General features: G+C 26.3%; 11 protein-coding genes across 11 annotated transcripts in view, besides 35 other annotated features; 6 read left to right on the top strand and 5 right to left on the bottom strand.

Moving 5' to 3' along the window:
* Positions 1–16: part of a sequence feature (AT_rich) that runs on past the window's edge.
* Positions 17–41: 25 nt separating this feature from the next.
* Positions 42–141: a sequence feature (AT_rich).
* A 207-nt stretch (positions 142–348) lies between these two features.
* Positions 349–452: a sequence feature (AT_rich).
* Positions 430–1,317, bottom strand: CMU_021180 (uncharacterized protein; the record flags this gene model as incomplete). Its single annotated transcript, XM_002142668.1, has 1 exon — positions 430–1,317. The coding sequence occupies one exon, from the start codon at positions 1,315–1,317 to the stop codon at positions 430–432; it is 888 nt and encodes a 295-aa protein (XP_002142704.1).
* Positions 1,083–1,117: a sequence feature (AT_rich).
* Positions 1,182–1,240: a sequence feature (AT_rich).
* Positions 1,318–1,321: 4 nt separating the features above from the next.
* Positions 1,322–1,370: a sequence feature (AT_rich).
* Positions 1,371–1,564: 194 nt separating this feature from the next.
* Positions 1,565–1,659: a sequence feature (AT_rich).
* Positions 1,660–1,759: 100 nt separating this feature from the next.
* Positions 1,760–2,674, top strand: CMU_021170 (uncharacterized protein; the record flags this gene model as incomplete). Its single annotated transcript, XM_002142667.1, has 2 exons — positions 1,760–2,086; positions 2,144–2,674. The coding sequence occupies 2 exons, from the start codon at positions 1,760–1,762 to the stop codon at positions 2,672–2,674; spliced, it is 858 nt and encodes a 285-aa protein (XP_002142703.1).
* Positions 2,092–2,142: a sequence feature (AT_rich).
* Positions 2,675–2,712: 38 nt separating the features above from the next.
* Positions 2,713–2,749: a sequence feature (AT_rich).
* Positions 2,750–2,790: 41 nt separating this feature from the next.
* Positions 2,791–2,823: a sequence feature (AT_rich).
* A 36-nt stretch (positions 2,824–2,859) lies between these two features.
* On the top strand, positions 2,860–5,289 carry CMU_021160 (multiple RNA-binding domain-containing protein 1, putative; the record flags this gene model as incomplete). Its single annotated transcript, XM_002142666.1, has 1 exon — positions 2,860–5,289. The coding sequence occupies one exon, from the start codon at positions 2,860–2,862 to the stop codon at positions 5,287–5,289; it is 2,430 nt and encodes an 809-aa protein (XP_002142702.1).
* Positions 5,262–5,310: a sequence feature (AT_rich).
* A 212-nt stretch (positions 5,311–5,522) lies between these two features.
* On the top strand, positions 5,523–9,437 carry CMU_021150 (ABC transporter family protein; the record flags this gene model as incomplete). The annotated part of the gene is made up of 1 exon (XM_002142665.1): positions 5,523–9,437. The coding sequence occupies one exon, from the start codon at positions 5,523–5,525 to the stop codon at positions 9,435–9,437; it is 3,915 nt and encodes a 1,304-aa protein (XP_002142701.1).
* Positions 8,764–8,822: a sequence feature (AT_rich).
* Positions 9,438–9,878: 441 nt separating the features above from the next.
* Positions 9,879–11,651, bottom strand: CMU_021140 (SAC3/GANP family protein; the record flags this gene model as incomplete). Its single annotated transcript, XM_002142664.1, has 1 exon — positions 9,879–11,651. The coding sequence occupies one exon, from the start codon at positions 11,649–11,651 to the stop codon at positions 9,879–9,881; it is 1,773 nt and encodes a 590-aa protein (XP_002142700.1).
* A 177-nt stretch (positions 11,652–11,828) lies between these two features.
* CMU_021130 (oligosaccharide translocation protein RFT1, putative) lies at positions 11,829–13,517 on the bottom strand (the record flags this gene model as incomplete). Its single annotated transcript, XM_002142663.1, has 1 exon — positions 11,829–13,517. The coding sequence occupies one exon, from the start codon at positions 13,515–13,517 to the stop codon at positions 11,829–11,831; it is 1,689 nt and encodes a 562-aa protein (XP_002142699.1).
* Positions 12,062–12,084: a sequence feature (AT_rich).
* Positions 12,846–12,882: a sequence feature (AT_rich).
* Positions 13,518–13,701: 184 nt separating the features above from the next.
* On the top strand, positions 13,702–15,460 carry CMU_021120 (uncharacterized protein; the record flags this gene model as incomplete). Its single annotated transcript, XM_002142662.1, has 3 exons — positions 13,702–13,843; positions 13,901–14,005; positions 14,061–15,460. 3 exons carry the CDS (start codon positions 13,702–13,704, stop codon positions 15,458–15,460), a joined length of 1,647 nt encoding a protein of 548 aa, XP_002142698.1.
* Positions 14,306–14,383: a sequence feature (AT_rich).
* Positions 14,976–15,009: a sequence feature (AT_rich).
* Position 15,461: 1 nt separating the features above from the next.
* Positions 15,462–15,491: a sequence feature (AT_rich).
* Positions 15,492–15,600: 109 nt separating this feature from the next.
* Positions 15,601–17,589, bottom strand: CMU_021110 (uncharacterized protein; the record flags this gene model as incomplete). The annotated part of the gene is made up of 1 exon (XM_002142661.1): positions 15,601–17,589. One exon carries the CDS (start codon positions 17,587–17,589, stop codon positions 15,601–15,603), a length of 1,989 nt encoding a protein of 662 aa, XP_002142697.1.
* Positions 15,702–16,009: a microsatellite.
* A 218-nt stretch (positions 17,590–17,807) lies between the features above and the next one.
* Positions 17,808–17,848: a sequence feature (AT_rich).
* A 112-nt stretch (positions 17,849–17,960) lies between these two features.
* Positions 17,961–18,267: a sequence feature (AT_rich).
* Positions 18,268–18,441: 174 nt separating this feature from the next.
* Positions 18,442–18,515: a sequence feature (AT_rich).
* A 36-nt stretch (positions 18,516–18,551) lies between these two features.
* Positions 18,552–18,816: a sequence feature (AT_rich).
* Positions 18,817–18,843: 27 nt separating this feature from the next.
* Positions 18,844–18,873: a sequence feature (AT_rich).
* A 134-nt stretch (positions 18,874–19,007) lies between these two features.
* CMU_021100 (Ras family protein SEC4, putative) lies at positions 19,008–19,655 on the bottom strand (the record flags this gene model as incomplete). The annotated part of the gene is made up of 1 exon (XM_002142660.1): positions 19,008–19,655. One exon carries the CDS (start codon positions 19,653–19,655, stop codon positions 19,008–19,010), a length of 648 nt encoding a protein of 215 aa, XP_002142696.1.
* A 110-nt stretch (positions 19,656–19,765) lies between these two features.
* Positions 19,766–19,834: a sequence feature (AT_rich).
* A 25-nt stretch (positions 19,835–19,859) lies between these two features.
* Positions 19,860–19,986: a sequence feature (AT_rich).
* Positions 19,987–20,005: 19 nt separating this feature from the next.
* Positions 20,006–20,131: a microsatellite.
* A 115-nt stretch (positions 20,132–20,246) lies between these two features.
* CMU_021090 (KOW motif family protein) lies at positions 20,247–23,208 on the top strand (the record flags this gene model as incomplete). The annotated part of the gene is made up of 2 exons (XM_002142659.1): positions 20,247–20,279; positions 20,422–23,208. The coding sequence occupies 2 exons, from the start codon at positions 20,247–20,249 to the stop codon at positions 23,206–23,208; spliced, it is 2,820 nt and encodes a 939-aa protein (XP_002142695.1).
* Positions 20,291–20,418: a sequence feature (AT_rich).
* Positions 20,647–20,699: a microsatellite.
* A 9-nt stretch (positions 23,209–23,217) lies between the features above and the next one.
* Positions 23,218–23,296: a sequence feature (AT_rich).
* A 31-nt stretch (positions 23,297–23,327) lies between these two features.
* Positions 23,328–23,348: a sequence feature (AT_rich).
* Positions 23,349–23,445: 97 nt separating this feature from the next.
* Positions 23,446–23,533: a sequence feature (AT_rich).
* CMU_021080 (uncharacterized protein) overlaps positions 23,532–25,052 on the top strand; it is a gene marked incomplete at both ends in the record, with an annotated part of 1,689 nt that continues 168 nt past the window's right edge. The window contains 5 exons of the mRNA XM_002142658.1: positions 23,532–24,331; positions 24,402–24,433; positions 24,490–24,806; positions 24,873–24,924; positions 24,985–25,052. Coding sequence (XP_002142694.1) covers positions 23,532–24,331; positions 24,402–24,433; positions 24,490–24,806; positions 24,873–24,924; positions 24,985–25,052 — 1,269 coding nt within the window. The remainder of the gene's footprint in view (positions 24,332–24,401; positions 24,434–24,489; positions 24,807–24,872; positions 24,925–24,984) is intronic.
* Positions 23,978–24,004: a sequence feature (AT_rich).
* Positions 24,356–24,385: a sequence feature (AT_rich).
* Positions 24,461–24,488: a sequence feature (AT_rich).
* Positions 24,814–24,871: a sequence feature (AT_rich).

Here is a 25,052-nt window from a genome sequence, read left to right as displayed (position 1 = left end):
TATTATATTATTAATTCTACTATCTTCAACTTCAACTATTCTAATTAATATATCTTAATTTTATATACTATCTTTTACTAAAATAACAAAAGTTAATATCAAAATATATTATCTTTATATAATATTTCTATTTATTATTAAGTTAGAGTTATTAGAAAATTAATGCATATCTCATTATAAGTGAATCTAATAAATATTATCATACTTTAAAATCTATTATTACAAATTTAAGAAATGTTTAGAGTGTTTTAGTAATTAATATTAAATATAGATATATCATTGCTAATAAAGTATTTCTTAATAATAGTAGTATTTTATAAGTATTATTATAAACCTATTAAGATGTTGTATTATTTAAATTATTTTAAAATATATTATTGTAATATTTTTATTGGTAAATATATATTTATATAAGTATTAAAATTATATTTAAGATTTATAATCAATATATTGATTATCGAAATTCCTTAAAATACAAGGTTGTATTACATATTCAAGAGATTGAGGTTCATCATTAATAGAATGAAATGAATAAGATTGATCATCACCAAATATATTTGTTAATCTACGACGAGTCTCAAAAATTATATAAAGAAATGTTAAAAGGGTCAAAATAAGTCCAACTAATCCAATTATACCATATTTCCAAGAGTAACAAAATATACATTTATTGTGTCGAGTATTAGATATAGATAAACTTAATATTATTAAAGCTAAATGATTTGGTAAACAACCAATAGTACCAAATATTAAATCAATATATTTTAAATCAGTCAAACCTAATATATAATTGCTAATAGTAAAAGGAACAATTGGTGATAATCTTAAAAATATTACAAAAGTTAATCCACGTTCTTTTACAGCAGAATTTAATGCCATATAAAGATTATGTGAACCTAGAATAGACTTTATTGCTGAATAACATATAAATCTTGTTAAAAAAACTGATAATGATGCACTTAATGCAGTACCACAAAGTGTCATTGATAGAGTTATAATTATACCCAATTTTGAACCATAAATTTTACATAAAAAAAATGCTGTAGATAAAATTAATGGTTCCATAGGAAAGAATAAAGAAGTTAATATAGAAAAAGAAATAATATATAATATAATTCCTGGTAAACCATTATTTATAATTGTTTTAGAAAAATTCTCCACAATAATTGTAGTATCATCACTATATAAAATAGATATTAATAATATTCCTACTATAAGTAAAAATATAATAATTTTAAATGCAATAAGTCCATAAACCAAATGTGTCCTTGTTAAAGGTGTTTCAGGTAGTAAATCAGGTGGTAAATATGAAGTCATTTCCAATATTAATATTTCAAATTATAATTAATACATTTTATTTCAAATATTAACATATTCTTACTCTTAAAATAGTTAAGATATATAAATCTTACTTAATTTATATATGGGATATGTATATTTACTGAAAAAAAAGATACAAGTATTCTAATGTATGTGGAACATGATCATGGGAGTGTATTAACGTTGGCGTCTCACTTTTTATATTTATTATAATCCTTTTATTAGAATTATTACAATATACCCGATTTTTTTTTAAAATAGGATATTTAAGTTATTATTATATAGTATCAATAATTTAACTTTGATAAAAAATTATTAGACTTATAAAATATTATAAATGCCATAGCTATTTTCACTCTTAAGTATCATAAAGCGCTTAGATGCACAATTGTAGTTTTCAAACCTTTAAATTGAACATTAGCTTAACAAGAAATTTGTTATGAATAATTCCAATTCATCCTTAAATACTATTGATGATAGGCCATTATCTTATATTTTACATAAAGTATTAAATATTCTTCAATCAAGCCCAGTACCTTTGAAGAAATTGGAATTACAAACACAACTTGTTAAAGAAGGTGTATTATTACCCTCAGATCATGAATTCTGGAGTAATCTACATAATCATGAAAGAATATTTTTAGATTTGAATACTTTAAAGTATAGTTATAAATCTCCATATGAAAATATTCAGAGTGAGGTTGAATTATTAGCATATGTAAGACGTCATAATGATGGTTTATGCATTGATGATGAACTATTAAAGGTAAGAATATTAGTTTAATTTTTTCATTTAAAATATTTATATTATAAATTTTTTTAGGCAAATTCTCTAATGGATCGTTGGATACGTTCATTAATTAGTAAAAGAACAGTAAGATGTTTGAGACAGCAACAAGTTGCTGGTAGAATTCGTTGTAAACATGGAGGAAATGGTAGTATTGGTTATTCAAATGGTCCTGGATGTCCTCTTTGGTCACAAAGACCTTGTGAAGCTTGCGCAAATTTAAAAGGTATTGTTCTTTATCCTTTAGCAGAGGATATGAATATTGAGGAATTAAAAATAGATAATGATATAAGGGAATCATGGAGATCTATAATTAAGAATAAAGATATAAATTTAGAAGGAATTATACGTCAAATAAAAGGTGATAAAGCTGTAAAGTGTCTACTTGATTTAAATAGATCTAATAATAATTCATTATTGAATTCAAAAAGGCGTTCTCATAAATCTGAGGGTAAAATTCAGACAGATAATAAAAGACGACGTATTAAGATACGAAATGCACATATATTTAATAATGCAGATGAATTATTCTGTTCAAACAATTTTGAGAAGATTTCTAATACTTAATGAATAGAATTTTTGATATATAGTTATAACTAGAAAGGAAATTTAAAATAATCTGATTATATAAATTTAATAATAGAAATCACGCTATATCCAATAATATTTTCCCGCCATGTTACAATATTTTTTTTTCTTTAATATTATTTATATATCATTAGGACAGTTTTTTTTTACATTTATTATTAGATATGAGCCTAAATAGGGATATAAATAAGATTTCTAATGATATTAATTGTTTAAAGGATTTGAATAAATATGAAAAGAGTTCTACAAGACTTATTATTAAGAATTTACCGGGTTATTTAACAGAAAAGAGATTAAGAGAGCATTTTTCTTCTATAAATTGTACTATAACAGATGTAAGAATTGCTAAGAAATATTCAAAGGATCCAAAGAAGATAAATTTAAGTAGAAGATTTGGTTTTGTTGGATTTCTAAATACAGAAGATGCTAAGAAGGCATTAGAATATTTTAATGGGACATTTATTAATACATCACGTATTACAGTTGAATTTGCATTACCTCCTGGTTCATCTGATATTCCAATCCCAAAAAGTAGATATTCACAAAGAAAATTATTAAATATGGAGGATAATAAGAACAATACAAAAGAAATAGGAAACAAAAATGAATCAATGAATTTTATAATAAATAAAAGTTTAGATGATAGAGAATTTACACAATTATTGAGAGTAAAGAATAATAATCGTAGTTGGTTAGATAGTGTAGATATTCCAAATAATAATATACAAAACAAGAAAGGTACAGATAATTATATTACAGAAATAATAGATGTTAAACCAACAAAATGTGGTGTAAATACAGTAAGAAAGCATACAATATTTTTTGATGAATCTACAGATGATGATAGTACTGGGATAGAAGAATTAGATAGATCTGAAGGAAATAATATAGATGACAAAGAATGGATTAAATTACATACTATTGATGATAATAATAATAAAGATGAAGATAAAAAATTAAATGATGAATTAGATTTAGATAATATAGATGAACAAAATAAGATGAATATTGAAAATAAAATAGATAATGGTGATTCTTTATCAAGTGGACGTTTAATGGTTTTAAATTTTCCCTATTCAACATCAGAAGAAGACTTAATAGAATACTTTAGTACTTGGGGAGAAGTAAAAAGTACTCATATTGTTAAATCAGAAAGAACAGGGATTTCTAAAGGTTGTGGTTTTGTACAGTTTGCTTTTCCTGAACATGCAGTACGGGCACTATCAGAATCTCATATGTCTCTTTTTCAAGGTCGGATAATACGTGTAAGTCCTGCTTTAGAATATCAACCAAAGTATTTAAATCAAGATAAAATAAATCATAAAAATATTGGTGTCCTTAGTAGTTATAAAAGGAAAGCTATATTAAAGAAGAAAGAGCAAGCAGAAGATGAACATACATGGAATCTTTTATATGTTAGTGCAAACTCAGCAATAGATGCTATTACAGATAATATGAATATTGAAAAACATGATTTAGTTAATGTAGAATCAAGTGATTTGGCTGTAAGAGTTGCTTTGGCAGAAACAAGTGTAATTTCAGCTACAAAAGAATGGTTACGTAAAGAGGGTATTGCTGTTAAGACATTTGAAGCAAAAGGGACAGATCTTTACAATTCTAAATTAGTTTTTGACAATAAAGATAGAAATATTATTCGTAGTAGTGATACAATAATTTTAAAACATCTTCCTTCAGAATATACTACTATTGATGATCTTCAAAAAATTTGCAGTCCTTATGGAAGTATAAATCGTCTTTGTTTGAGTCCAAGTAGGACTATAGCAATTGTACAATATTTAGAAGATTCATCTGCTACTATTGCATTTAAAAAATTGGCATTTCGTCGTTTTAAAAATGCTCCTCTATATTTAGAATGGGCACCTATAAATATATTTTTAACTAATCATGATACTGAGGACTTTAATAAGCCTGAAGTCCCAACAACAGAACTAGAAGATACGACTTGTATTTTTATAAAAGGTTTAAATTTTAAGACTAGTGAAGATTGTTTACTTAAAATATTTGGAAATATTAATGGATTTAGAAAATCAACTATTATAAAAAAAACTGTTAACAAGGATGATAATCAAATAAAATTATCTATGGGATATGGATTTTTAGAATTTGATACTATAGAAAATGCAAGGGAATGTATTAAGAAGATGCAGGGGACTGTAATAGATGATCATATTATTCAATTAAGTATGTCAAAACGAGATTCAAAGCCTAAATTAAATGGTATAGTTAATTTAGACCCAAATATTATTAAGAAGACATCAAAGATCTCAAATAAGTTATTAATAAAAAATTTACCTTTTCAAGCCTCGAAAAATGATGTAAAAAATTTATTTGGAGCTATTGGCTCTGTTGTATCTGTAAGAATTCCAAAGAAATATGATGGTACTAACAGAGGGTATTGTTTTGTTGAGTTTTTAGGGAAGTTAGAAGCCCTTGCTGCACTTGAGCAATTACAACATTCACATTTATATGGGAGACATTTAATAATAGAATTGGCTAAAGATTCAGATGAACAAATTGATTCAATTGATGAGAATAAGGTAGGATCTTTTAATTTTTTTTTACTATTAATTTGATCTTTTTATTTATTTATTTATCTTTAGAAACGTATAATAAATTATGCTGAAGATAAAGAGGATTTTAAAAGGAGATATTTTGATTAAAATAACTGTTTTATTAGTCTACATTGAAATTAATCTCTAGTTATCTAAATCTTTATCAGTATGTTGAATATATCTAACGCGCTTTCACGTCCCTTTCACTTGACCATGTTTTGTATTAAGAATTAGAGAAATGAGAAGTGGGAAAGATGGAAATTAGTAATAATGAGAGTGAAAATGGAGTTCATACTAATATATCAGAAGATATATCTACATACAATAATGGGGGTCAGAATTTAGAGGATAGTTTAAATAAGAAGCTGAATTTGAATGTAAAGTATTGTTCAAGTAGAGAGATCCCATTATTCATATTAGGTATAATATTTAGTGCTCTTAGTGGTCTATCACCACCAGTATTTCTTTTATTTTTTAGTTTAGCTCTACAGACAATGCCAGGCCCAGATTCTGATATTAATGAACAAAATCAGTTTATGATATACATTTATTGTTTAGTAGGTGTCACTTTTAATGCAGCTATATCAACTTGGGTTTCAATATCATTATTTGAGGGTTTGGCTGAATATTATGTTAGAAATGTGAAAAAAGCATGTTTTAAAGCTTTAAGCTCAATGGATGAAAATTGGTTTTGTAAAAATGACCCTGGTAAAATTTCATCAAAAATTATTGCTAATTGTGTACTTATAAGAGAAGGATATGGTTTAAAATTGTCACTCTTATATTCTAATATTTCTCAATTTATTTTTGGCTTTGTTGTCGGTTATTATAGAGGATGGAAGATGGCGTTAGTTATGTCAGCATCACTTCCTTTTGTTGCTGTAGCAGGATTTGTAATTATAAAGATCCACAAAATTTGGGGTAAGACTACTCAAGAGGTTTACTCACAATCTGGAGCTATTGCTTTCGAAGCTTTAAAGGAAATTAAAACAGTACAATCTTTGAGAATTGAAAATATGACTTTTGAGAAATATTATGAATTAATTAAAAAAGTAGAGTCTGCAGGGACTCGGGCATCATCATTTATTGCATTAGGTATGGGTATTGTATCTTTTGTTGTTTTTGCTTCATATTCCCTGGGTTTTTGGTATGGAGGAGAGATTATTGCTAATTCCATAGAATCAGGATGTAAAGGAGTGGATAATTTGAAATGTTTCACTGTAGCTAATGTAATTAGTATATTTTTCTCTATAACTAATGCTTCTATTGCACTTGGCCAATCAACTCCATCAATAGGAAGTCTAGTAAAAGGTATAGCAGCATTGAAGGAATTGGAGGTATTATTTGAATCACCTATTATAAATTCTGAAAATGAGGAAGTTGAGGTAAATCATAAAAAATTAAGAGGTGAGATTGAATTTCGTAATGTTAATTTTCACTATCCAAATGGTGAATATATCTTGAAGAATTTTAATTTAAAGATAGAGGCAGGGGAGACTATAGCTTTTGTAGGTACTAGTGGTTGTGGCAAATCTAGTATTATTAAACTCATTACTAGATTATTTGATATAAATAGTGGTTCAATACTAATTGATAATAAGGATATTCGAGACTACAATCCTAGTTTTATACGTGATCAGATATCAGTAGTTCAACAACATACTCCTTTGTTTTTTGATTCAATAAGGCAAAATATAGCATATGGAAATCCTTTTTCTACTGATTCTGATATTATTAGATCTACAGAAATTTCTTTATCATCAGAATTTATTAATAATTTACCAAATGGATTAGATACTATAGTTGGTAGTGGTGGGCATCAATTAAGTGGTGGTCAAAAACAACGATTATGTATTGCTAGAGCTATTCTACGTAATTCCCCAATATTTATATTTGATGAGGCTACATCTGCACTAGATATTCATACAGAGATGAAATTACAAAATTCACTTGAAAGTTATTTGAAACTTAAACGAAGCACAGTAATTTTAATTGCTCATAGATTACAAACAGTAAGACATGCTGACAGAATTCTCATTCTAGAGAAAACTCAAGATCAAGGTGTAGTAATTATGGAACAAGGTTCACATGATTATTTGATGAGCATATCTAATGGGATATATAAAAATTTAGTAGAATCAATGACTGTAGATAACAACATTATTCCATATAATTCTATACAATCGGGTTACATATATACATCATTGGTTAGTTCTATGCATGACAGAACTTTAATGAAATTAAAAACTCAATATTTAGATAAACAATTGAATGACTCAACTGTATTAGCAGAAATGAATGGAAATTTAGATGTAAGGCTTGACTATTGGACAAATCTTCTAGAGTACAAAGAAACCAGGGACTATTACGATATGACAAAAGAGATCATGGTTGAACATATTAAAAATTTCAAAGTAAAAATACCAATTGTATCTAGACAAAAATTGTTTACTTTGATAAGTCCAGACTTAAAATATCTGTTTTTTGGTTCAATTGCAGCTGCAGCTCAAGGTTCAACATTTCCAATAATGGCACTTTTGATTGGTAAATATGTTTCAGCAACAGAATTACATTCTGCGGTTGCTGTTCGTTCTAAGACATCAATTTACAGTCTATATTTATTAATTTTGGCAATTTGTATATTGATTACCACTTTTTTACAAAATAATTTTTTGCAGATTGCTGGAGAGAGGCTTATTAGAAGATTAAGAGCTGAATCCTTCTATTCTATGTTATTTCAAGATATATCCTTTCATCAAAACTCTGTAAATAGTCCAATAAAACTATGTAGTATTCTTGCAGAAAATGTTATTTTTGCTAAAGGATTAGTTGGTGAGAACTTGGGTCTCTGTATTCAAAATCTTGCAACAATAATTTTTGGATTTGTTATAGCGTTCACTGGTTCAATAGAATTAACACTTGTAATGGCAGGATTTCTTTTAATACTTATACCAACTGGTTATTATCAAGTTAAAATGATGCGTAGAACTACAAATAGGTATACTGGTAAAGGTGAAGATATTCCTGCATATAAAAAATACCAACATTCAATATTATATCTTCAGGAAATTCTGCAAATGCATACAACAATAATTCTCTATAATCTACAAGCAGTATTTATGCGAAATTATAGAAGGAGTGTTCGTTATGAGTATTTAAAAGGTTTAATAGATGTTTCTCTAGTTGGTTTTTTCTGGGGCTTGGGTCAGGCAGCCCAAAATGCAGCTCAAACATTTGCACTATGGTATGGTGCTCAAATGCTTATGCAGCAGAAATTAGGAAAGGGAGAGATTATTCAAACTATTCTGGCTTTAATACTTGCAGCAGCATCAGTATGTAGATCTCAAATATATGGGACTGACAAGAAGAGAGCAAAAATAGCAGCATGTGAGATCTTCGATATAATAGATAGAATACCCAAAATTAAACACAGAAATTTTATTCGATTAGAGGATAGATTAAGTAAATTTTATAAAGTTAATAAACCAGTGGGACATAATAAATATAGATCTTTTATATATAATACAAAAATTAATATGATTTTGTTTTATAATCTTTTACTGAGAAAATTTGAAAGTATTTCACCTAAAAAAATTAGGCAGATTCAAGATGAGATCAATACAAATATGAATATCCCAATATCTAATTATTGTATAGAATTTTCAAATGTAAACTTTGGTTACTCACATAAAGATTTTGGTTTAATCCTTTCATCTTTATCATTCAAGATACTCTCTGGAGAAGTTGTAGGTTTTGTTGGTTCTAGTGGTTGTGGAAAAACCACTATTCTAGAATTAATTGAGAGGTTTTATGATCTATATGATAAAGAATTTGGTTCTGTAGAAGATTTAAAACCATATAAAGAACCTGAAAATACACATTTAGATACTAATTTTATTAGAGAAAAGCATGGAGTAATCTACTTGGATGGTCAAAATATACAGGATTTTGATATAGGGTATTTAAGATCCTTTATAGCATATATTCCTCAAGATGTAGCACTATTTACAGGTACAATAGAAGAAAATATTAAGCTTGGGAATCTTGGTGCAAGCTTTGATGAAGTCCTAGATGCTGCAGAAAAAGCTCATGTTGTGGAATTTGTTAACAAACTCCCTGATGGATTTTTAACAATAGTAAGTTTATTAATATACCTATCTACTAAATAAATATATTTTACTTTTCGAATTATAGGTAGGTAATGGAGGTTTAGAACTTTCAGGTGGACAAAAACAAAGGATTGGAATAGCAAGGGCACTTTTACAAAAAGCCCCAATATTACTATTGGATGAAATTACATCGGCACTTGATTTACAAAGCGAAATGTATATTCAAAAGTCGCTAGATGAAATAATTAAAGAGGGTAAACAAACAATAATTTTTGTTGCCCACAAGTTATCTACTTTAAGAAGTTGTAATCGTCTATTTGTTCTTGGAGATGGAGATGCAGAAGGTAGTACTTTAATTGAATCAGGGAGTCATAAAGAGGTAAGTATAAGAGATAATTAGATGTAAATATACCTATAACCTATAATTATTATTTTAGTTAATGGAAAAAAGTGGGTATTATAAGTATCTTTATGAGAGTTACATTCACTTTGCTAAATAGATTACCCGAGAGCTTGTACCTTCCTACTAAGCAATAATGGCGAGGTTGAGAAGATGGAACCACTGGATTTACAATCTAAGATTGCACCTACTTCATTTGTATCTAGTTTAGTAAAAACTGCATTGTGTTCTTTTAAAAAATCATAACAACTTTCTTTAGAATCAAAGCAAAAGATTTTTTGTAATGTCAAAATATTAATAAAACGAGATGATTTCGTTATTGTCGTTAGTGCTATTAATATTTGTCTACTTCTAAATATATTTAATAAATGCTTAGACTTCCAAGGAGCACTTTTTGATAATAAAAAGTACCTATAGTAATTTCCATCCAATAGTGTAGAGCATATATCCAATGCAAAACGTACTCCTTTAAATTTTTTGTAGTTCTCTACTTCAGACATAATACGAATTAAGTCTGTCTTCATATTTTGAAGAGTAATATACAAGATGTAATAGCATGAAAATTCATCTCTATTAGAATTTTCAAATTTAATACTCAAAGAGGTGTAGAGTTCCCTGAGACGTGCTTGACATTGATTAAATTGGCCCAAATCTTCATTTTCTAATGCTAATCTTGCATTTGTCTCGTATACTTCTATAGTGAATGCATTTTTAATTCCTTGTACTGTTAAATCCTGCCTAATAGATCGGAATTGTTCTTCCAAATATTTCCAATCATACTTTTTTGTATTAACTGTATTTATATTTTTGTCTTGTTTATGAAATTGCATGATTGTAGATAAGTCTCCAGTTCTATTACATTTATAATTCATATAGTTTTTCATAATATATTTTAAAGATTTACGTAGTATATGTTCTGGTCTAACTAAATTAGGATCAGGTGAAGCTGTTAATCGAAGATAAGGTTTTTCAAGTGACATATAAGTACCAACAATCTTCTCAGTACATCTACCTAATGCTAGTATTTGTTCCCAAGAAAGTCTTCTTATTCCTTGTGCATCAATAATCATACGATCGTTCTCAGACTTAGTTCCACAATTTTTATCTTCCGGATTATGAAATTTGTTTCTAACTTTACTCTTTTTAATTACAGGTATAACAGGATAGATATCTGAATTTTGTGCATCTGTTTGACTTGTATCTCTCTTTTTAGATTCTAAAGGGTTATTCTTCATTTTTGAATCTTCAGGTGTAAACTCTTGAATAGTTTTTTTTTTGGGAATTGGTTGCACCTTCCAATCGACATATTTTACAGTCCCATTTAACAATGCTTTAGTATATTGTTTAGATATATGTTGTGCATATAAAGATATCTTCTTATTCCACTCTATATCTTTTATTGATTTACCATTTGAACAATATGTAGAGTATAAGCGTTGTATCCAATTTTGTAAGTCATTATCTTCTGTAACTTTATTAGCAATCTTGGTATTAAAATGGTTGTTATTATCTAAAGCCAGATGTTTATCTTCACTTCCTATTAGATGAGTGCTAAGTTGGTTCTTCACTACATTCACTATATAACCTGAACGTTCAAGTTCAGCAACACAACTATTTGCATACAAAGAGGCAGTTTCATCATTAACTCCACTAGACTTGTAAGATTTAAAATAATAGTCAAAATAATGAGCTTTATGCCAATCTTCTAAAGACTTTTGGGTCTTACTTACACTTTCTATATTATTAATACTTACATTATGAGATTCAGTTCCTAATGTATTAGCAAAACTTGAAATCCATCCTCTCGCATTATTTGAGTTAACACGATATCCTCCAGTAAGTAGTGATTTTGCAGATGCATCTGATTGTCGCATCTGCAATAATAAACTAAGCTCTTTTATGGGTCACAATAAAAACTAAAATAAAAGCTGCCACGCTCTTAAAAGCTATTTTCCAATTAATATTGTAGGTATTATCGCGCTTTATCCGTTGTCTTAGAAATACTGTACCACTTTGTTATACCTGAATATTGTTGCATATATTTAACATTCTTAATTAAAATTCCTCATAATCTTTAAAATAGGATTGAACGTAGTAGCAAATATAATAAATCCAGTAGTTGCTCCCATATATAATGTGTACAAAATCTTGTCTAATTCAGAGTCATATATTTTATTACTTATAAAACTTTTTGAATATCCAAATATTAAACCTGCAAATATTGTTATAATAAAAGTTCTCATAACACGTTTTTGTATAAGTAATTGAGCATATACTCTAATACATTTATATATTTTATTTTTATTTGACCACTTAATATTGGAATATTTTGTACACAACCCCTCTAGCTGTAAATATAAAAATAGAAACTCAAAATATATCTTACAAATTAACATTATACCATTAGAATATACAAATAAAATAGTTCCTCTTGAATGTAGTGTAATTATTAGACCCAAATGTATTATAAATGATGCTACAGATAATTTCTGAAAACGTACTAACCATTGTGAGTTAGCCTGTGAATAGAAATATGTCTCCATTATGCCATTTAATGATAGTAAAAATATATTATATATCTGTAATTTGAAAAGTTCCACTATTTCTTGATTTATCCAATATTCCCCATATAAAAGAAACAGTATCTCATAAGCTAGTGGACATCCTAAAGAAATAGCAACAATTCCTAGAAATAGTTCAATAAATAAAAATTGTCGAAATGGTAGAAAGGAATTATATGTTTCCCAATACTTTTCCTTTATAGTATTCTCTGTTTTATCATCTTCTTTATTTATTACTTTTATAGTATAAAATTGTGTCAAAGCCATATCTTCTATTGGAGCAAAAAGTATTCTTACAACAGTATTAGCAAGATTAAATATAACAGAATAAGTACTCCAATCTTCATTATTAAAAAAATATAAAAGAAGAAGTTTATCAATTTCTTCAGTAACAACACTTTGTAATGCCATTGTAAATAGTCGTCTAAGATAGCCTTTATGATATGGTAAAATAAATAAAAGTGATTGCTCATATTTTATTCTCCGAGGTAATAAAGTATTGAGTGGAATATAATTAATAAATAAATATCTATGAAATATATATGTCAAAGTTAGAAATACTATTGAGTAGCTAAGTTGACTGAAAGAGTATGATAAAATTATTGTTGAATTTGACCATGATAATGTACTGTATACGAGAAATAAGCTCCTTGATATATTTGATAGTGTCTCAATAATCGCCTTTATAAAAAAATGTCCATCACTAATAATAAAGTAGAGTAGAGGTTCAGCTAATATTTCAAATATCGAAGAAATACATACAACTAATACTGCCAAATTATATTCTTTCAATAAGTTTCTTTTAGTTATAATATTAGAAGGTGGCTTAGAAATCCATACAAAGTATAAGATAAGTGTAATAAAGAACGAAAATACTACAGATAACCAGCAGCAATTCACACCACTTATAAACCATAGCTCGTTATTTTGATCTTTGAGATCTTTTTTCAATATATCTACATCATCAGGCCGTTTTAAAGCAGTTCGTCGAAAACATAGTCTATTCATAGATAAAGACAAAATAGTAATAAGTCCTAAGCTCATTTGACCTATCCCAAGTAATTCTGGTCCTGAATTGCGTGTAATATATATGTTGAGTATAAATGTAAGTGTCTTGGAAATTATATTACCAGCTATAGATGCAAATGCACCATACAATCCAAATATTTGTTTATTCATTATATCACGATCATGTGCTTGATTCTATTCTATAACATTACACCTTTTTAAGTTATCAAATTTAAGAACCCACTTTTACAACTTCCTATTTTCTAAAATTTATCAGCGGGTAAAGTAACAGGACTTTGATACCATTTGGCTTGAAGTATTTTATGGACTAATATTTATTTATATATGTCCAATTATGTCACGCTTTATACTTGAAAGATGCCGTGAACTCCATGAAGAAATGGAGTGTTTGGAAAAGTCTATTGCTCTATTGTTTTCAAAGCTAAAACAGGGTTCAAAGGGTTCTCTTCTAATTGAAATAGTTATTAAATTTTTAGGTAAGTATTATAATATTATGATCTAATGTAATTTTATTAAAGTATTTTTCATTATAGCTCAGAAGATGCAAAAAAATGCATCAGATATCCTTTCAATATACTCTGATTCATCAGGAAAAAGAAGATCTGAAATATCTTTCTTAGGTGGTATATCTAACAACGGTAAGTAATAATTCATCACAATTTATGTATTTAATAATTATTGTAGTTATTCTAGATAAAAATAATGAAGATTCTACTAGTACTAGTAAAGATGATGTATGGAAAAATTATTATGAAAGGATCCGGTCAATAAAGGCTTCAGATAAAGATTTAAATAGCTTAATAGAACCCAAATTAACAAAGAAAAATATATGTCAGAAAATTATAGAGAATATGATTAATGATGTATTTACATCTGATATATTGAATTTGATGTTTACACTAGAAGAAGATTATGGTAATAGACTTGATATGCACCACTTATATATTCAATTTATTAATATTAAGAAGATTCATGATTATAAAATAAGTAATACTAAATCATATAATTTAAATAATGGTGCAGAAATATTACCTTTAAGTTCGACAAAAAAGGCAATAAATAAGACTTTTGAATCAATTGATTATGTAACATATCTTGGTTCATTTGAAAAGTTTTCAAGTATATCACGATTCTGTAAGTATCGTAATAATGAATATGAGTATTATATTAATAAACTTTTGGAATATCTTGAACAATTTTTTATTAAAACACATCCATTAGTAGATTCTATAAAAATTAGAAGTAGATTTGAAAGTGAATTTGAATCTAAATGGTTAGATAATTCAATACCAGAATGGTGTACCCCCTCTCATAAGATGAAATTTTATTCTATATTTACTGATAGCTTGTTTTCTTCAGAAGGCATCTATTCAAGTCATATTCAAGGTAAAAAGTACAAACGTGAGAAGATGAAGTATTTGTCAAGTTCTATTGAAGAGCAGAATATGCGTATTCAAAATAGTATAGCTTATGATAAATCAATGGCAAAAACAGAGTTCTTAATTGGTAAATACTGTATTTTATTAAATGTAGAACGCAATAATACAATAGATTATCTCCATAATACTCAAAGTCGAACAGTAAGGGAATTTACGGAAAAATTAGACCATTTTAATATTATTGAATTTATAAATAATATATTGTCAAATGAGAATACTCAAGATGAAGAAGATAAAGTATTAGATTCTGATGAAGATATAGATGAACTTGAAGAAAATATTCATAATCCACTTGGATTACCTGTTGGATTAGATGGGAAACCAGTACCATATTGGTTATTTAAATTACATGGCTTAGGAATTGAATTTAAATGTGAGATTTGTGGTAATTATAGTTACTGGGGACGTCGTGCATTTGAACGTCATTTTCAGGAATCTAGACACTCAAATGGTCTGCGTACATTAGGTATTCCAAATACTTCACATTTTAAAGAAATAACGAAGATAAAAGATGCACAAAAATTATATGAAAAACTTAGTAGAAATGTAGAGGCTAATACTTTTAATGAGCAGGAGATTGAAATGGAAGATACTAAAGGCAACATACTATCTTTGAAGTCTTATCAAGATTTACGTCACCAGGGCTTAATCTAAGTTAAATTATTTAATTATATAAATAATATTACTACTCTCCTTTTTTTCTGAAGATAGAGTTAAATTCTGAAATATTTCATATTACCAATATTTTGAAGCTATAATATATCTTGATAACTAATTTTATTATCCTTTTAGTTCTATGTACTAATATTACCTTCGCTTATTGACCAACTATTACCTGTCTTTTCATCTATTGATCCAATAATTTGTGGTGGAATTATAGCTGAGTTTGAATTTGTATTATTATTATTATTATTATTACTATTATTATTATTATTATTATTATTATTATTATTATTATTATTATTATTATTACTATTATTATTATTATTACTATTATTATTATTATTATTATTATTATTATTATTATTATTATTATTATTATTATTATTATTATTATTATTATTATTATTATTATTATTATTATTATTATTATTATTATTATTATTATTATTATTATTATTATTATTATTATTATTATTATTATTATTATTATTATTATTATTATTATTATTATTATTATTATTATTATTATTATTATTATTATTGATTGATCTTGGAGAAGGAGTAGGTGATGTACGATGTGATAAATCTGGTGAATAAGGATGAGATCTTTTGATCGTTGAATCTCTATATTGTCCAGATATCCAATTTGGAGATAAATAACTAGTTATTTGCCCAACTTCTTGGTTTAATTCTACTTGACCATTTCTTGGAATTCTACCAGGTAATATTGATACAAATGCATCTGGAAAATAATAAACTACTAATTGATATTTATCGGCAGTATATGCTTCCCAATATTCCCATAATGATTTCGGGATTCTAACCCTTAAATCAGCACGACCAGGTGGTTTATGAGGAACAAAACATTTAAGATATGCAAAACCTTGAGAATAAATATTTCTCATATCAGGATCAGATTCAGCTGGTTCTCCTAATTCTCTTAAAGTAAATCTTCTAGCTTGTGTCAAAACCCCATCTCCCCAATCAACCAGTAATTCACAATCTAATGCCCATAAATCACGTACTAGTCTTGCACCTGGATTATTAAATGATAACTTTATATAACACACATTTACAGGAAGAGGTCTGTGGTTAATTGATGGAAAAATATTTGGAGTTACTGATGATATTACTAAATATGGCTCTTCTTCAACAGATAAATTTGCAATATTAGTAGATTCTTTTGTCTCTATCATTACATTCTCAACTACAGGAGAATCAAATTTTAATTCACTATTTTGACTATTCTTTGAACAAGATAATTCACCTGTTAATTCACTACCTTTATAACGCATTAATTCATCATAAACTGCTTGTGTAGCAGATCTAAACAAATTAATACACCCATTTTGAATTATATATTCTACATTCGATGTTGGTCGAGTACCCTGAATATATCCTGATTGAGAATGTGATTCAACAACTCCTGAAGAATCTTGTATCTTTGGATTTCTATTCAAATTATAAGGATTATCACAAATTATATCTTTATTATTACCATAAGATGATATTGAAAGATTTACCCCTTGATTTATGTTATCGTTAGTTGTTGAAGAATGTGAACCATATGAACTTATTTCAGAATTTGGATAATATAACAAATGATTTGCAGCAGAATTACTTTGTACAGATGTACTATGAGATCCATCAAATTCAGGTATACCTATATGACGCATTACTTGACGCCAACATGTTGGAGATCGTTGATAGTGTTCTGTTGCAAATTTTTGCTTCAAAATATGTTTACCACATACACGACATAAAGTACGCTCTGTTTTATTCCATTGAAAGTCAATCCTAGAGTCACCAACAAATTGATCACCTCGTGTGACCTTTCTTTCTCTAACATTTTCACATTTTGGAAATTCCCAAATCCTACCAAATAAACCATCAACTAATGCGGTGTTCTCAACACCAGTTAATCTTTGACTAATAGGGTGAATTATAGATCTTCTAGCAGGTGATAATGATTCTAAAGGTACTACTGCCCAGTCAGTTCCGGAAAATAGTATAGGACCTTTTGAAGTAGCTTCAGCTAACAAGGTACCACCCCAATGTGACTGACTATTAGGGTATCCTTCACATTTACCCTCAGAAATATTATTATCAACTGATCGCATCCAAATATATACAGAGAACTATCAATCTATCTTTCTAAGTATCTTTGCAATTGCTACTTTCTTGCAGTAATAATACTGCACCTTAGTATTTCTGATTAATAACAATCAAACTAATTAATAGACTCTTATGGATTAAACAACTATTAATATTACGTATTAATCACCATTCAATATATAGTAACTAAAGTTTAACTATTAACTTCCGATCCACATATATCTTAATATTTATATTTTTCTTTAAAAAAATAAAAATAAAAAAGAATCATGCACCACTGGAATTGAGACATGACGGATTACGTCTAGGCCGCTGCATGTTTGAATAAGGCTAGAAATTAGACAAGTTATTAAAAATTGTATATTAGGAACTTATCTAATTATTTTATTATATATATTAATTTTATATTTTGGGTATATTATACTAAGGTTCTAATAATATTTATTATATTACTATTTATAATTATTTGTAAATAATTGAAAAAAATAATTATTAGATATATATCTAGAATTTTTAGATTTCTGTCAATTTCTATAAAATTACAAGTTTAGATAAAACTAAACTATTGTAATATATAATTTTATTATTAAGTATTTAAAATAAACTAGATTTAAGAAAGTATATACCTATTTATAAAAATATAAATATTTGATCTAATAAAAATAATAATTTAATAATATATAAGGATTAGATTTGTTTTATATAATTGCCTAATAATATTACAAGAAAAAAATATCTATACAGGTATATTACCAAATACAATAAAGTTTTAATTAAAGTCACTATATATATAATATTTGAAGTTATTAATAGACCAATAATAAACATTAAATATTCAAATTAGTCAATAATTGATGAATTATATAAAATATCAATAATAAAATCTGAATAGTTCAAATTAAAAAAATCTTGTAATAAATAAAATAAATAAGAATCATAATCAGTCAATTTAATAATCATGATTTACTTAAATATTAGAAAAATAAAAAAATATTCCAAATATAAGATAAATTATATATATTAGAATCTATATTACATTGACCAAATATTAATAAAGTATTTTTTAAAATTAGAAATATCTACTTCTATAATATAATAACATTTAATATATAAAATTATATATTTTCTATAATAAGCCATATTCAACTAGAAATATTTATTAAAATTATAATAATAATTAATAAGATTCAAAGTACATAATAAAATATTAAAATAAGTAATAAAATTAAATACTCAAGATAATGAGTGATTATAAACCCATATTAATATAATTTTTTTTTTTTTAAAAAGAAGTCTTATAAGTAGTATTCTTAATTATTTAAATATAGCACTAAATCAATATCCAATATAATTATCAAATTATATAAAGATTCCAATTTCTTTTTAAAATGATATAAATAAAGAAGAAAAAAATCACTAATATTTAATTGTTACAACAACGTAATGACTTTTGACGAATTATATCAGTTGTATTATTTTGATATTGAGAAATATCCAAATTATTTCCAACTGATATATTTAATTTATTCATATCTGAAAAAAATTTTTGTTTAATTTCTTCTGCAATACATGAAAAAGCTTCAGTTACACTACTATCTAATTTTGCAGATGTTTCAAAAAATGGAATTTTATATTCTTGAGCTAATTCTTTACCACGTTGTTCACTAACTTGTCTTTGAGAATTTAAATCACATTTATTTCCAACAAGTATTTTTTGAACATTTATATTAGCATATTCTTCTAAATTTTTCATCCAATAACTTAAATTATTGAACGTTTCAATATTAGTAATATCATAAACAAGAATAACACCCATTGCACTACGGAAATAAGCTGGAGTTATTGTACGGAAACGTTCTTGACCTGCAGTATCCCATACTTGAAGTTTCAATTTTTTACCATTTAATTCAATAATTTTAGATTTAAAATCCACACCAATAGTTAAAACAAAAGAATTTTCAAATTTGTTTTCACAGAAACGTAGAAGTAAACTAGATTTACCAACAGCACTATCTCCTAATAACAATAACTTAATTAAATAATCATATTGTTCATAATTTGACTTATACATTTTCTTTTTTTTTTAAAGTAGCTATATTAAAAATGTTGAGATACTTTATACGGCGCTATCATATTATTGATTTTGACTTTATTATTAAATATTGGAGGGTTTTAACCGAGTATATAAAGTAATTTTATATTTTTCATTTATTTATATTAGCTTAAAACTTAAAGAATTAATAATTTATTGTCTAAATAAGATCTAGGATTCTGGAAATAATTTTATTAATTAAAGATCTTATTACTTTATATTAAAGTAAATAAGATTATTATTAATGGTGAACTTTTAATAATATTAATAATAAATTAATTAAAGTTAAAGAATTAGATTAATATATTAAGTATTACACATATTATTGGAATAGAGAATAATGATAGAATATATAATAGAATAGAATATAAAAATACTGAATATGATTCTAATATATATTAAAATATATAATAAGAATATCTTTTATTCTAATATGATATTCTATAAAGAAATATTCTAAATGACTATTAAATTTATTGTTACTAATTCCACGCTTAAGTAGGTAAAAGTGTGTCACGCGCTGTAATAGTAATACCCTTAACCTAAAATAAACTTTTTAAATACGCATAAATGGCAATGTTTGAACCTGATGATAATGTTTCGGTAAGTTTTTCTTTTTTTATAATAACAATTTAGATTAGATATATTCTATAATATATTTGATATATATAATGTAAATTAATAAATAATTAGATTTCAATGAAAATATATATATTTTAATATTAATAATTTTCTTTTTTTTCAGATAAAGTTTTCAGATGAATCGAATATTAATAGTGATGATGATGTAATATCAAATTCTATATCTGAAGTATCCGATTCCAACGAAATAGTAAAAAAAAAACAAAGAATAACAATTGACAATTATAAAGAAAAAAAATCAAGATCTAAATTAAAACATAAGAAGAAAACAGGTTCTAAATATATTACTGGGGTAAATGCATTTTTAGATGTTGAGGCATTAGTTGGAGAAGATGAAGATGAAGAAGAAGATGATTATGATGATGATATTTATCATGATGAATCAGAACTTGCATTAAGTACAGCAGAATTAGATTCACGCCGTCTTGCAGATCAGGATCTTGGTAATGGTAGATTAAGAAGACATTTAGGTGGTGCTGGTCATTTAGAACATACTATTGCACAGCTAGAACGTCGATATGAACAAATGGAAACTGAGACTACAGGTGATGTAATACATGATAATTATGAACAAGTAGAGGATATAATAAATATTGATGAACCAACAAATATATTACCTTCTATAAAAGATCCAAAATTATGGTTAGTTAAAGTTGATAAAGTAGGGATTGAAAGAGAGATATGTATTGCTTTAGTTCAAAAAGCAGCAGAAAGTTATATTAATAATAAAAAGTTGCCTATTTTATCTGCATATGCAGCATCTAATTTTCGTGGATGCCTTTATATAGAAGCAGAAGCTCCAAGTGATGTTCGTGATGCCCTTGAAGGACTTTCTGGAGTTCGTTTATCATCAATAAAATTAATTCCTGTAAAAGAGATGACTCAAGTATTTTCTGTAGATATGCAAGAAAAAGAATTACTTACACGTGATAGTTGGGTACGTATCCGTAGTGGATTATATGCTGGTGATTTAGCACAAATTTATGAAGTAGATGAGCATGAATCAAATGTAATTGTAAGATTAGTACCTAGATTAGATATTCCTGCATTAATAAGAAAATCACAGGGTATTATTGACAAAAATTTTGGTAATAAAAGGATTAGACCTCAAGCAAAATTATTTGATAGAGATAAAGTAGAAAATCTTGGAGGAATTGTGGAATTAACGCATTTAAGAGGAACAGCAAAATTTGCAAATCAATTATTTGAATTAGATAAAGGATATTTATTAAAAAAGATGAGATCAAATCGTTTGATTACAGGTACACTTGTTAATCCAAGTATTGAAGAAATTCAAACTTTTTATGAAGGTATTGATATTTCTGATATTCCAATACATACTCAAGCAATTTTATCATCAAAAAAATCAGCAAATTTTTTTGTTGGAGATATTATTACAATTCTTCGTGGTGAACTTACAAATACTAAAGCTAGGATTACATCTATAAATAATTTAAATAAAGGGATTTTAGAAGTATTACCTATTGATAAATCACTTGGTATAACAAAACCTATTTTAATTCAACAAGATTTAGTCTCAAAATATTTTGAAATAGGTGATTCTGTATTAATTATTGAGGGTACACATGAATCTGAATCAGGATTAGTTACAGGACTTGAAATGAATAATACTATTGCAGTTATATACCCTTTAAGTGGAACAATACCAATTAGATGTCCCACTAATTTTCTTAAACGAGTTTCACAAAATATTGTTGCTTCAAGTAGTTTATCAACTATTGATGGTTTTTCATTAGATGATTTAGTACAATTGTCAGATGGTACTGTAGGTGTTATTACTTTTGTTGGACGTAATAGAAATTTAAAAGTACTTAATAGTAATGGTGAGATATCTACAATTAAATCATCAGAAATTTCATCTAAACGACATACATCTTTAGTAACACGTGTAACAGATCACAATGGAACTATATTTGGAGCAAAATCAATGGTTTCAGTATTAGATGGCCCTGATGAAGGGAAAAGTGGTCGTGTAGAACATATATGGAAGTCTATATGCTTTGTTAAAATTCCTATTAAACTTGATGATGGAGGATATATAGTTTGTGATAGTAGATCTTTAACTGTTATTAGGTCAAATGATGACAATTTAAATAATTCAAATACTCATACAAAACTTACAAAAGTACAATCATTTGGTCATGGTGGATTTGGAAGAATACGTGGAATGGGATTAATTTCAAATTCACGTAAGCAGGGACCTGATGATATGTTTGTTAATCAAAAAGTACGTATATTACGTGGTCGTCATAAAGCATTATTAGGATCAATTAGAGGATTTAAAGGTAATAATATTGAAATTTTACTTGATATTGGGCCACATACTGTTGTACTTCGTAGAGAAGATGTTGTAATGATTGGTACTCCAATAAATAATGGTTCTAATATTGCTCCTTTTAGTGGTATTACTACATCTAAATCATTTGAAAATAAAGTAAGTACTCATAATTGGTCAGGAGAAAATAATTTATTAGATATTAATAAAGAATCACTTCAAGAAGTTCCAATTTTTTGTAAACGTGGAGTTGAAGTTACAGTTATATCTCAAGGAGAATTCTTCAAATGTAAAGGAGTTGTTTCTGCAGTTCTTTTACCTCCTGAAGTTCCACAAGTTACATGCCATGTTGTACTTATAGTTAATGGTCAAATTTCACCGGATGATATTATTGCTATTGCTCCTCAAAGTTTAATTCCAAATCCTCCTTCTATAGGTCAGATTGCGGTTGCAATAACAAATGATAGAGAAATGTTTGTAGGTAATGTAGACAAGATTGAGGGCAATACTGTCTATATGGTTTCTATAAATAATAAATCAATTAATAACTTTCCTATTCAATCTGTATTCCAATATCATATTCCACCTTCATAGGTTATTAGCAATAAAAATTTTAAAATTCTCTTTTAGTTATTAAAGTTTATATTTATAATGCTTATTATTGATTTTTTTAAAATATTTTGTCTAGTACTATTTAAATAATCGATTATAGGTTAATATAAAATTTTTTTTTACTTTTGGGATTATACTCCTGATTAACAGGTGCATGTAAAATCCAATAGTGGGGGGGTCTGAAGTGTTTTAGTGTGACATATTGCATTCTAAAATTCCTTTTTAAAATTTATTAATATCAGAAAAATTTTAATATATATTGGAGAACTATAAATAATATAATTAATTATATTATATATTATAATATGAACACTTTAAAAAATAAAAGAACATGTCGGTATTGTGGTTTCGTGGCTAATAGGAAACAAAAGATACAGAAAAATACAATAAAATACAGAAATACTGCTTTTATAATTTATTTATTAACTGGAGAAAGATTATTACTTAAGAAAAGTTCATTATATCTTTATAAATGGAAAAAAAAATATAAATTAGGTTCATTTAGCAAGTTGGTTGATGATGATACTATAGAGAAATATAGGAAAATAGAAATATCTACAGATAAACCAGAGAATACAAATTATATATTGAAAAACTTAAAAACCGTTGCCATCAATAATAAGTGTAGATATAAGTTTTCGATTTTTATATTATTATCTGCACTTTTCATATTCCAGTTGATATTATATATAGCATCTAAGAATTCCATAAAGTTCCCAGTTTTATTATTTAGTGAGGACTTATTACCAACTTTTAATAAAATAAAAAATAAAAATTTGGATCAAGTTTTATCATTTACTGGATTGGAATCTTGGTTACCAAGTTGGATTAGAAAAAAATCTATATATTTTTTTCAAGACATTTATATCCCATTAAATATTCCAAGATTTGATTTTAATAAATACTTAAACTTACGAATAATAGATAGTAAAGAATTTGGAAATGAAATAAATAAAAATTTTGAGGAAATAATTGAATGTAATATAATTATTTTAACAGCAGGTGATACATCATTTAATACCTTACCTGAACTAGTGGAGAATCGTATTGAATATGCACGAAGAAATGGATATTGTTATTTACATTTTAGTTGTAGAAAAAATAGGTAAGTTATGTAAGATTATTCAAGTATAAATTAAATAATAAATTATTATTATTTCCAAAATTTCTAATAGTTTTTCACCAGATGAAAACCAACAAAATATTGGTAAGTTGTATTTAAGATTTAAAGATGTATTTATTTTAAAATATATTTTTTTTTAGATAATTGCAAATATCCACACTATTGGAGATATTTAGCATTATGGGAGTTATTTACTAAACCTTATTTATTATTATCAGAGAAAAGGAAAATAGTACAACCCCAGTGGGTATTATATATGGATATGGATGCTATGTTTACAAATTTTTCATATAAAATTGAGGAATTTGCTAAAAATTTTTCATTTTCTAAAACAGGTTTAATTATTAGTGCGGATACAAAGTGCTATGATCCTCGATATCCTCTAAATAATGGTGTAATGCTTTTCCGTAATAACGAATTTTCTCAGCATTTAGTTTATCAAGTTCTATTGAAGCAGGTATGTGAAATTTTGATTAAAATTTTATTTTAATTATATAATGTAATATTATATTATTTTTTTTAGAGTTATAGAAGTAGTTTACTTTATAATAGCATAAATAATTGGAATGCTAAAGGTATGTAAATATATAAAAGGGATTTGTGAATTTTAACGATTTTTTTGTTTTTTTTATAAGGTTTACAAGATCAACCACTTTTAACAAATATACTTGTAAATGATACGAATGAAATAGATGCTGAACAT

This window comes from Cryptosporidium muris, genomic scaffold (assembly GCF_000006515.1).
Source record: "Cryptosporidium muris RN66 scf_1106632373455 genomic scaffold, whole genome shotgun sequence".
Classification (NCBI taxonomy): Eukaryota; Apicomplexa; class Conoidasida; order Eucoccidiorida; family Cryptosporidiidae; genus Cryptosporidium; species Cryptosporidium muris.
This window is presented reverse-complemented; position numbering and strand designations above follow the sequence as displayed.